At 36.8% G+C, this 11,200-nt stretch overlaps 1 protein-coding gene across 8 annotated transcripts; it reads right to left on the bottom strand.

The window, feature by feature from the left end:
- Window positions 1–1,585: 1,585 nt before the first annotated feature.
- On the bottom strand, window positions 1,586–10,942 carry wdr93 (WD repeat domain 93). 8 transcript variants are annotated; one of them, XM_085157092.1, is made up of 17 exons: window positions 10,682–10,934; window positions 9,271–9,332; window positions 9,012–9,095; window positions 8,180–8,381; window positions 7,499–7,563; window positions 7,296–7,374; window positions 7,126–7,199; window positions 6,171–6,240; window positions 5,844–5,997; window positions 5,131–5,195; window positions 4,777–4,863; window positions 4,507–4,638; window positions 3,150–3,357; window positions 3,009–3,069; window positions 2,286–2,442; window positions 2,012–2,192; window positions 1,586–1,936 (listed from the first exon to the last, which is right to left on the bottom strand). In XM_085157092.1, the coding sequence occupies exons 3-17, from the start codon at window positions 9,081–9,083 to the stop codon at window positions 1,798–1,800; spliced, it is 1,746 nt and encodes a 581-aa protein (XP_085013218.1). In that variant the 5' UTR covers window positions 9,084–9,095; window positions 9,271–9,332; window positions 10,682–10,934; the 3' UTR covers window positions 1,586–1,797. The 8 variants fall into 8 exon arrangements, with proteins under 8 accessions (XP_085013218.1, XP_085013260.1, XP_085013234.1 ...); XM_085157134.1 differs by having other exon boundaries at window positions 1,586–1,905; window positions 10,682–10,929; XM_085157108.1 differs by lacking the exon at window positions 9,271–9,332.
- Window positions 10,943–11,200: the final 258 nt, after the last annotated feature.

The following is an 11,200-nucleotide window of genomic DNA, read 5'->3' as shown; positions in this document are numbered from 1 at the left end:
AGAGGACCATCTGTGCTACATGTGATAAAAGGGCACTTTGGATGGATCTGATTCTCCTGAAAGTGCTCAGAGTACATGAGTAAAAACAGAACTGTTATGAATCCTTTGTTTTTAAATTAATTTAACAACTTTAATTCAGGTTTCATTTGGCTTTAAGGGCAGAAAATAAACCAACAAGGGAAAACTGACATTGGCTGTTTTGTTTGTGTGTTAGCACTTTCAGATTATCCCAAGGAAGAATAAAGGTAAAAGACATCAGTTAATCTGAGTGGGAAAAACTCAAATCATCAAAGATAACAGACCAAAAAAAATCAACCTTATGAAGTCTTTGCTTCATAGCAGGAGCTTTATTTCATGTCAGAAGCTTTTTTTCACAGATTCTTTTCTTGGTGCACATCTAATACTGACACGAAAACCTGCCAAGCTCTCTGAATGGAACACCTGAGCTATTGTTGCCTTCTGAGTCATGACATGAGGGCTTCTGGTCTCAAGTCTTTTTAAAGCCTCTTAGAAATTCAAATTAGAAATTCAAATGAGGCTTTCAGTCAGATATTAAAAACGGTATCAGTATCTTGTTCACTTTTATGGAGAGATGTGGCAGTGTGCTTTCATAAGATGAAAGGAAATGAAAGAGAATTACACAACTGTGTACAACCCTGTTTCAAAAAAAAGAGAAAAGAATTGAATGAATGGGAAGTCTTTTAAAGTATATAAACAGGACCCCACATTATAATTCAGTGATTCAACTGTTCCTAATATCATCTCAGATCTTACCTGTCATCTAATTTTTACCTCAGTGCTCATTAAATTCAGACACCACCTGATCATGTTCCCCTCTAGAAAAATGTTTTTGTTTGCCAAAAAAGATAGCTGAGTATAAACAATAAATAGTCTTAAGCTACACTGTGTAATTATTTTAGTTAATTTTATTGCATAACATTTTTTTTTCCTGTCTTCTGAAAACATGACTTATGACACATTCAAGGCCCAAAAGGCAACAAAATGTCAACATGCTGCGACTGAGCTCAGCTTGCATACACTCATCCTTTAAATAAATGTCCCTCGAGCTCAGCAGATATAAAAGCAAGGACCATTTTTCTACAAGTCACATTTAATGCCTGAAATCTGATCTTACTTGAAATAAAATAAAAACCTGACATTCATGGTTTGAGTCACATTTGGATCTATGAGTTCTCCCAGGTAAGTGTTGCTGTGAGAGGACCATGTTTCAGCAACTTTGTATCCGAAATCATGAACATTTACTGCAAATATCACAGGCATGAAACCTTATTTCCCTCTATGAACATCATGCTCATTTTGGAGACTACACATTAGTTGTTAGTCTCCAAAATGAGCATGATGTTCATAAACCTATCAGGAGAAAATTTAATGAGGTCATAGACCAAAAGAACAAAAGTTCAGTTTCCTGCAGGTACTTACAAAAGCAACTAAAGGACTCGCCCCCTGCTGGCAATTAGAAAAACTACAGGTTTAAATGAGTTCCCCTTGGCTTCTCTTTTCTAATCTGGAAGCTACTCATCTTTTACATGCAGTCTTTGTGTGTGCCCATACACCAGGAAACAGATTCTCAAAATTATTCATGTTTTAATAAAACAATTTCAGTTTACAATTCAAATGCATCAAAAATATTTAAATAACAGAAAACAAGGACAACATCTTAAGACAATTTCAGCAGTTCTATATTTATATTTGCTAAGTTTATCAATTAAAGAAATAATATTTAATAGGATCCTCCACTTTGTGTCTGGGTGAGTAGTGCTTTACAGATGGTGGGAATCACTTTATTAGTATCTTTATCATTTGCTGCAATTCTTCATTGGATTTTCCTGCAGCTGCTCCCATGTCTGTGTCAGAGTTTTGTTCCTTTCCTCCACAGACTGTGCTCTTCACATGAAAATGCAGGAAAAACACGATGCTACTTTATTATTCAAATACAAGTCATTTGTGGAGTTCAAGAACAGTCTGCATACAGTACAAAGACAATGCTAACCTTTTCTGAAGGTAGAGATTGCAGGTTTCCTTTAAGGTGTCGTAGCTCAGAGTTTGCTGCTGTCGTGTGGACTCAGGATATGAAACAACGTGCTGCTTAAAGATGTCAGACTCTGCAAAACGGAAGACGAAAAGCTGGCTCTGGCCCCTTTCTTCAGATGTAACACTGGTGTCCTGGTCACCTGGATGAGAAATAAAAAAACCCTTTATTTACAGTATTGTTCTAACATTAATCCAGGAACATGCTGTTATCATAAAATGGTGTTTGGGTTTACCTCGTATGAACAGACTCTGCTGTTTGGAGTTCAGCGCATAAATTGGACTGTGGGGAGTCGTAATGAGATGAGTTGTGGGAGGAGTCAGGAAGCACACAGTGGTGTTGTTGATGACATCTTGGATGGACAGTTTTCCACTCCTTTGCATTACAAGTGACTCACAGAGGCAGGAAAAATGAGACAGTAAGATAAGAACTTAAAGTCATTAAAGGGAACCTATTGTGTTGATTTCCTAGTGCTTACTTCTATTTTTGAACCCTACTTCAGTAGCTCTGCATGACTTTCAATCAAAATAACCCATTTATCTTATACTGGGTCCACTGAACCTTTACATCATAATGGTCCAATGGTGCATTTAGTCAGGGGCGTAATTTCCAGGGGGGTTATGACCCCCCCAATAATCAGACCCAGCCAATATAACCTCCCAATAAAAATATGAATGATCTTGCATAAATAGGCTGTTGATTTTCTTTACTCTTTTCAGTTATTACCAGCAAAATAGTTGCACGTTTAATCGTCTGGGAATTTACCCAGATTTATTTATTTATTTAGACAGAGATCTTGACACCCCCCAATGTCCAGCACAAAATTATGCCCATGCATTTAGTGCAGTCTCAAGCCTGAGCTTTTGTCTCACAAGGGTTATTTGCCCATACACTGACCTCATTATAAGTATTATGGCAATCCATTGTATATTTTTATCAACAGCTTGAGTATTCCTACCAATCCCTGCAGGAACTGTGCTGACGCAGTGACAGTTGGGAGGTCCTTGCTGTCCTTTGGCCTGAACAGACACATAAAGTGATGTGTAAACTTTTAATCTAATACAATGCCACGCTACCACGCATGTAAAACTTAGACAACCTTTTAGAGAGCTGCTTTGTGCTGGGTTTTGTCCCCCTTCCAGTTGTGACCGTTTGAATTGCTCCACTTTTACACAATATCAAAAGATGGACTTTTTCAGCAGTAAAAATCTGGAAGTCATCATTAGTCACAGGGCAGCAATCCACAAACTGTACCCTGAATAAGGCGCTGTTTGCTTCTGGCATTAAAACGAGAGACAATGGAGCCCCTGGAAATAAAAACAAAGAGGAATAAACAGGCTAAAATTAGTTTAGAATAGAAATAAATAAAAAGCTTTAAGACTTTTAGCCTCATAGATGTTACATCAGAAACTGTATTTTTCTGCTATCTGACTCATGCTAATTATTGTTTTCAGTCATGTTTTTGTTGGAGAATAAATATATCTGTCAGCTTACTGAGAACCTGATTATTAGCTGAACTGTGTTGTCATGTGCACAGCTGGATGCGTGTTTAACTGTGGAAACACTTAATAATACTGACACTGTTGTGTCAGTATTATTAAGTGTCAGTAAGGGAGACAAAAGGATGTCTGCCTTTTCTGTCCATGTGTTTGCAGAGACACAGAATAGAAGAAATGGATATTCTGTGAGGAAACCAATCATTGCTTTTCATCTAACTTCCTGAGAACATTTAATTTTTTTTGTATAAGAACTTTAGAATATATTAAAAAATAGCCCTGCCAATTTTACAGGCCCCTTTAAATACACATGTGTGAGTAAAACTTTGGTGGCTTTTGATTTATATTATTTTTTTTTAGTAGTTTTGAGCCCTCATATCTAACTAAAGTACAAGACAAATTTTAAACTCATTCCTGAGTGTCATGAGCTAGAGCCAAAATCTTTTTTTTTCTTCAGCATATTACTCATATTCTCATTCATATTACTTTAAACATCAAGATCGTGGGATATATCATAGTTTCAACAACGGCAGCAATTTAATATTGAAGAGGTAGAGAAACAGGAAAAAGAATTGGTACCCTGATAATTTACTGGAGAAATCTTCCAAAATTGCATTTAAGTAAACTTTCAGCGGTCATATCACCACTTGGGATAAGTTGCTTGTCAAAGGAACTCATATGAGAAGTTTTGATACAGGGCTCACCTTTAGCATTGATTCCTTCCGGGGGGGGGGGGGGGGGGGGGGGGGTCAAAGTGATTTCCTATTCTAAACATTGTGACTATGAAATGGAGAAGCAAAATAGAACATGTGAACTGATGTTCACATGTTCTATTTTCCAGATTTCATTTTAACGGAAAACAAGGATGTCTGCAGAAACTCTGTAAACTCCCAATCAAAGAAAGCTCTGGAGAATTCAGCCATGGTGACAGTTTAGAGCTGCCCCGTAGGATTTACTCACCGGATCGCCTGTCCCAGACACACACCAAGGCATCACTGAGCCCAAGAGCGATGTAGTGGTTGCATTTACTAACAGCTGAGCAGAGGATTTCCTTTGCGTTTGGCCACAATACATCTGGCATTGGGTCCACATCTGCATCAAACAGAAGGCCATTCCAAAACCTTAAAATAATCTCACTGGTGTAAAGAAAAGTATGCTGTAATATCAGCACTCTTTAAAGCTTTTGTTCTTAGTATCTAGACTTATCTCTTAATTAATAAAATATCATACTTGGGCTGCTCTTTGGTGTTTTTTTTAGGAAATACTGAAGAAGATTACAGCTGCCACTCCACCACACAGCAACAGCGACAGGTAATCCTAAGAAAAGGTCAGACAGTGAAAATGACATTAACAGGAGCATGGTCTGCATACAGACTTGAATATGTCTTTAATGGATCTGACTGTTGAATGCATAACAAATAAAATCCAAAGCAGGAGGATACCCTTGTGACTTTCAATCAGTTCATCAATCATACATATAAGGTCAGAAAGACAGAAGGATCATTATTGTGGAAACTTCCAAATGGGTTTGACATATTTAAATTACTGTTGAGCAATTAAGCAATAACACTTAATGTTACAAACCTGGCTGAAACTCTGCTTTGCTGTCACCAGGACCACAGGGCAGAAGAAAGTGCCACGTGCAATGTCTGGAAAAGATTCAGTAACTAATATGTAACAAAAGAGAGATAATTGTTTGCAGACAGACAGATTACAAATGCTGGAGTACCCACAGGTGAGTTTTATTTACTCTTTATATTAAGATGTAGAACTAACTCATCTTATGTCTTTAATATTGGATTTGCTGATAATATAGTGACTGGTTTGATTAGTGGTTCTTTGCATATCTGAATGAGTCTGTTAGTGTCATTCTAGTTTTCTTTAGTGAACCACATGAGGTCTTAGAAGGCAACCACACAGGAAGTGAGGAGCACCAATGTGGCAACTAGAGACCACTAAAAGTCAACAACATTCGACGACTTCTATGAGCAAAATATCTGCTGGCGATGCAAAGTGGGCAGATTTTTTAATTTTGAGGCGAGCGAGCAGGATGACATTTACAAATATAAACAAAATGAGCCTATAATTATTATCTAATACAGACAGACAATCTGCAGAATATCTGTGAACTCCCAATCAAGAAAAGCTCTGGAGAATTCAGCCATGGTGATATTTTAGAGATGCCCCATAGGATTATTTTAGGACAGACAGACAGACTGACCAAAACAAAGCAGAGCAACCAATGAAAGCAGCTTAGCTTTGGAATGCTGATTGTATTGGCATGAACTTTATCACACCTTGGGCTTTCATTCATTTCCTTTCTTTTTCCTTCATCTGCACTGCTCTGCTTCTCCAAACGATGGCTGCTGCTCCTGATTATGTCCAGAGCCAAGCAGTGCATCAGAAAGTCTGTTGGCTGCGACGTCTCAAGTGGACTACTGAGTGCCTTCTCTGCCAAAAAGCAGAAACATGAAGGTCAGTTGCTTGGCTGCATTTTTATTTTAATCATAAAAACAAGAGATACAATACATAAAAACGGATAGACCCACATACATCTCTGCATGTTTGGTTAAATTATAGCACAGTGTAAATGTAATGCTTCTGCTCTAACAGAAACGTTATACCTGTTGGGATTTTTGGTGGCCTGATTTGAATCATTACGGTAACTGGTGACCATTCAGATGAGTTTGGGTTCTGAGGATTAAAAAAAACAAAAAAAACTGTTTATTTAATGTGTGATTCAGTCACATGCAATATATAGTCTCGATCAAAAGACTACTTGCAAAATGGCAAAAAAATCATATTTTGCATGGTTGGATCTTAACAAGGTTCCAAGTAGAGCTTCAACATGCAACAAGAAGAAATGAGAGTGAGACAAAACATTTTTTTTGAGCATGCAATTTATTGAAAACAATACTTAAACTGAAACAGGCTGTTTAGGACCACATTGCCTTTAAAAGGCCAAATCTGTGAAAAAAAATATGGATTCATTGTCATCCATTGCATACATTTGAAAATCCTAGGTAACTTCCTTATTGCAACCTTCTGCATTCAGAAGGTTTTCAGAAAACCTGACCTCTGACCCTCACATTGAGGTCGAGGTTACTGAGATTCAGACTGAGATTTTTAATACATACGCTTATCATATTAATTTGACAGTCCTTGTGTCATCTTTCTTGAATTGTCATGTTCACAAAATTTTCAGAAAATTTGACTTCTGACCTTGGCCTTGAGGTCAACGTCATGGATATTTGAACTTGTCTAAGATTTTTAGTAGATACGCCTAAGGTATTAAATATGAAAATCCTAGCTGGGTGTTAATGCTACTTGCCCGGCTGGATGATGACAATACCCCAAGCATTTCAGGTTTAGAGGTAAAATCTAGAAAAACAACCAAAAGGATGGGAAAACCGGAAAAAAAATGATGGTAACATAAGTGTAATATGAAAACAAATGGCATAAAGTACAAAGAGAGACTGGGATGTAACCAGGACTTCAAAATCTTTGGTCTTAGCACTCCTTCCCAGAGTTCGGTACCCAAAACACATTCTTATTTCAATTCAAACTGTGACTCATTACCTGTGCATTGTCCAACTCTTTCAGCCATGCTGCTGAAGGGAACTGGTAGATCTCGAGCCAAACAGCTCCGCCGCCTGATAGGATACGTAAAATGAATAAAATTTTGCATTCGATTGCGAACTCTGTAACTAAATCCCATCATAAAAACTAAAATAGAAGTTCATACTTACAACTGAGTGATGCAGCTCCATAATTTCCCCCTTCAAACAGTTCAAATGACAAACAAATGCTCCTTTTGTTGATATCTTCCTGTTATTCAAATAATTGATTTGTTTTCTTTTGTTTTTTGAATAATTAAAAACAGAAAAAATTTGTGAAAACCACACCCTGTCCCAGTTATATTAGTCATTTAGTAAAATGTGACAATACACACCATAATGTTAGTAACGCAGAGAAGGTGTATCGAATCTGAATGATGACCAAAGACTCTCGCAACACCTGTAGATGATAGCAATGATGTCAGTATGATAAATAACATTGAATAATATAGAACCTGTTTACACACTTCAAAAAACATCACTGTCTAAGGCAGTGGTTCACAAAATATAAAATTAAAATGGAGCATTAAATGCACAAAAAGACATGAATTAAATAACATTTACTACATTAATTACATCAGATGCCCTGATTAACATACAAGTGGCTCAGACTGACTGCAAGAATAATATTTTTTATGACTTAAAAATTAACAGTTTCTTGGGTGGAGTTAAGTTATGCTAAGATTGTGCCAAGTAACCCAACAAGGCTCTTGGAAACCAAACATCCCTTCTTAGAGAAAATGTGCCTACTGCACAGATTCCTAACCAGAGGCAGCAGCAAAGTCTGATTGTGTGTGAAAGCAGCCAATAAAAAGAATAGTGACAGGTGCCTGTCCTATCTGTCATAGGGTGAGAGGGCGGGGTGCATCTTGGACAGTGCCAGGCCATTGCACAGCCAAATGTCAGTGTGCGTTTGCTAATCTATAAAATTCCAGCTGTCTGATATATTTTTATGGCAGATAATTGTTATAAACAACAGAAGCAACCCAAGGAAAGCCCGGTGGACCATAACTCACCCATATCATCAACAGTGCCAAGCAGATACGTGGTCTTAGACATACTGGTCATCTGGATAGATGTCATTTCCAGCCTGTCCTGCAGCCACCCTGCAACACGATTCAGAGATGACGCACACCACACAGACAAGCCCCCGGAGTGGCCCAGACAGAGATACCTGCCGTCGTCTGAGCAAGCCAGGCAGTTGGTGTTTCCTGGGAGCTGACAAATGAGGGAAATAAGTCTTTATAGAAGCAAGTCTCACCACTAAACACCTTATATCGGCCACTATTTTGAAACAATAACTTCATGAATTTCATTAATCACAAGTATGTGAAATTGCACGTATAGAATCACCAGTGAAATGAAATCTCATAACAAATGCTCAAAAATACTTACTCACACCTGTAAGTTGTATTTCTACAATCTTCCCACAGGTTTCAATTCATAATTCTTCAAATAACACATTTCTAAATTAGAATGAGTATGAAAACATCTACATTTTGTTTAACGAAACTGTTATTTTTATTTGACAACCTTTGTTTTCTTCATTGTAAAAAATGGAATCGCTCTGTTTGCTGGTTCAGAGTTGACTGGATATATTTCATACTGGTCTACACAAAAATCAAGTTCTCACTTTGGCCATGTGCCAACAGATGCCATGATGCTACATGAATATAAAAATGTGAGAAATGTGGGTTCATGAACAAAATTTCAATTGCATTTTGGGGTTGTTTTTCTTTTTGTGCTTAAAGAGGAATAAAAATCTAAGGAAAAAATCGTGACTGAGGCTCTCATAATTAACGCATGAGATAGTTAAACTTAAAACTTTATATGTCAAGATCTTTGTACCTGCATCATACCAGTAAGTTCCAAAGTAGGTGTCTCAACCCTGGATGTCTTCGCTTTATGGGCTGATTCCATTTCTTATGTTTTCTTTGTGCATACAAAGAAATCAAATGAAAAAAACAAAAACATACAAAGAATTTTGGCATTACCCCAAAGAAACATCACTGTAATCAAAACAAAATTGTAACCATTTTTGACAACTACAGTTAACAAATGACCAGAAATAAAACTGTATAGTGGACCACTAGTGGGCTCCACTCACACCCAGTGTACGGGAAGAGGTTGCTGCTTGTGGGTTCAGTTGTTTTGTGATGAAGAATAAACCTGGAGAGAGAATTGAGAGCTCTCATGTCGTCTTTGTTTACCTCCACAACAGAAATACATTTTTTTTTTTTAGAAAGAAATAGATGTCTGTGAAATAAGACAACACAGACTCACTGCTTTAACTATATATAGATTTTACTCATCTGCCCCTTTATTAGCTAGAAAAAGCCCTGAAGTTAATTCAGTATAAAGTATTCCAAAAACTGATACTATTTATATGCTGCTGAAAGTATTTATTGGAAATAAATAAAATAACAAAATGAATCAGATTAGCCCTTTTTGTAACACTTGATGTCGTTCACTAAATACTTTAGAGCATAGAGTTTACAACTTTACACACAGACTGATTCATACGGCCTAGATGTGGCTAAAAAAGAGTTCAGTGAGGTCACTGGTTAGCAGTGTTGGGCAAGTTACTTTGAAAAAGTAATTCATTATAGTTACTAGTTACTTCTTCAAAAAAGTAACTGAGTTAGTAACTGAGTTACAATATTCTAAAAGTAATTAATTACTTGAAAAGTAACTATTGCGTTACTTAAAGGAAAAAAAAAACGTTTAACCCTCTGGGGTCCAGGGTGTGACTGGCCATTTTTTTGAACTACTTTTGATGTTTCCTCTACATTTTACCTTTAAAAATATTTACTTTGCCTTGTTTGGTATCTTCCTTTTCAGCACAACTTCACATGTCTGAATTTACAGTTATGTTTTCATTTTGACATACTGTATTAACACAATTGATCTAAAATCACACAAAAAACATAAAATCAGAGTAGAAAAAGTTATATATATATTTTTTACTGTAACAACCACAACATGTTTAATGAATCATATTTCATAACTTTAAATGCAAATATAAACAGTTTTAAAATCCTATGCACAAGTTTGCAAACAACAAAGTTATTTGCATCCATTTACCTTTTACCTTGATTTTCCAAATAACCATTTCAAACTATTTACAGAACAATCAGCTGTTCTTTATTCAATAAGATGCCACACAAAAATATTTTCTGTCCACTATAAAGGAGAACATCACAGCCTAAAACCTGCAGGTCTGACAGCAGCAGGTGTATCACTCCTTTTTCTATCTGGAGACAGCAGTCACCTCATTGTTCTGACACACAACACAAAACTATCCACAACACTACACTCCCATCACTGCTGGTTAGCCTGGAGGCTAACAATGAGCTGAGACCACAGATAAAAAAAATCGTCATATAAAGCTGTTTAACTCAGGACAAAAAAGGGGCAGCTTGTAAAACAACTATTAGATCACAAACAAAAGCATTTTACTGTAAGTGTAATTTCAGACCAGAGTGGAAAAGCACTGAAAATGGATATGTTGGTCTTACCTTAGCCTTGTGAACTCTGAACGGGCTTGATGTTTCACGGTCGCTATGACAACCGACTGGCTCCACCCCGACCGCGGTTTAAAGCTGCTTTGTGTCAGGAGGAGCTACACACCGGCGTGGATGCTACAGAAGGACGGTCACAGTGAGATCTGCGGCCCTGCGATCTAATCTATGTCTGAAGAAAGTGCATGTTCTACTCTTGTGATAAATGACTGATAAAATATTATTCTTATGTGCACTTTCTGTAAAGCAGAAAGTATATATATATATTTTTTTTATTTTTAAGGTACTTAATTTATCATTTATAGACATTGCCTCGCTTTAGTATGCCATTTATAAATATAGATATATTATTATGACTATGATTACGATTGTTACTGTGATAGCTCTGCATGATGTAACAGTAACGGATGGCTAGACATACCTGTATTTATAAATGACATACTGAGGAGGACTCTCTCTTTCTCATTTATCTTTGAATGTTATTCCATGTGGTTTAAGGGTTTCTGTTTCTCAAAA

This window comes from Neolamprologus multifasciatus, chromosome 1 (assembly GCF_963576455.1).
Source record: "Neolamprologus multifasciatus chromosome 1, fNeoMul1.2, whole genome shotgun sequence".
Classification (NCBI taxonomy): domain Eukaryota; kingdom Metazoa; phylum Chordata; class Actinopteri; order Cichliformes; family Cichlidae; genus Neolamprologus; species Neolamprologus multifasciatus.
This window is presented reverse-complemented; position numbering and strand designations above follow the sequence as displayed.

Bases quoted from the DNA above. Each gene is read 5' to 3' on its own strand.
- wdr93 (XM_085157081.1), bottom strand. From the start codon at position 9,154: ATGCCAAAATTCTTTGTATGTTTTTGTTTTTTTCATTTGATTTCTTTG. The intron at 7,564-8,179 runs GTGAGTTATGGT...TATCATCTACAG, and splicing joins TGGCACTGTTGATGATATGG to GTGTTGCGAGAGTCTTTGGT. The intron at 6,241-7,125 runs GTAATGAGTCAC...TTTAATCCTCAG, and splicing joins AAGAGTTGGACAATGCACAG to AACCCAAACTCATCTGAATG.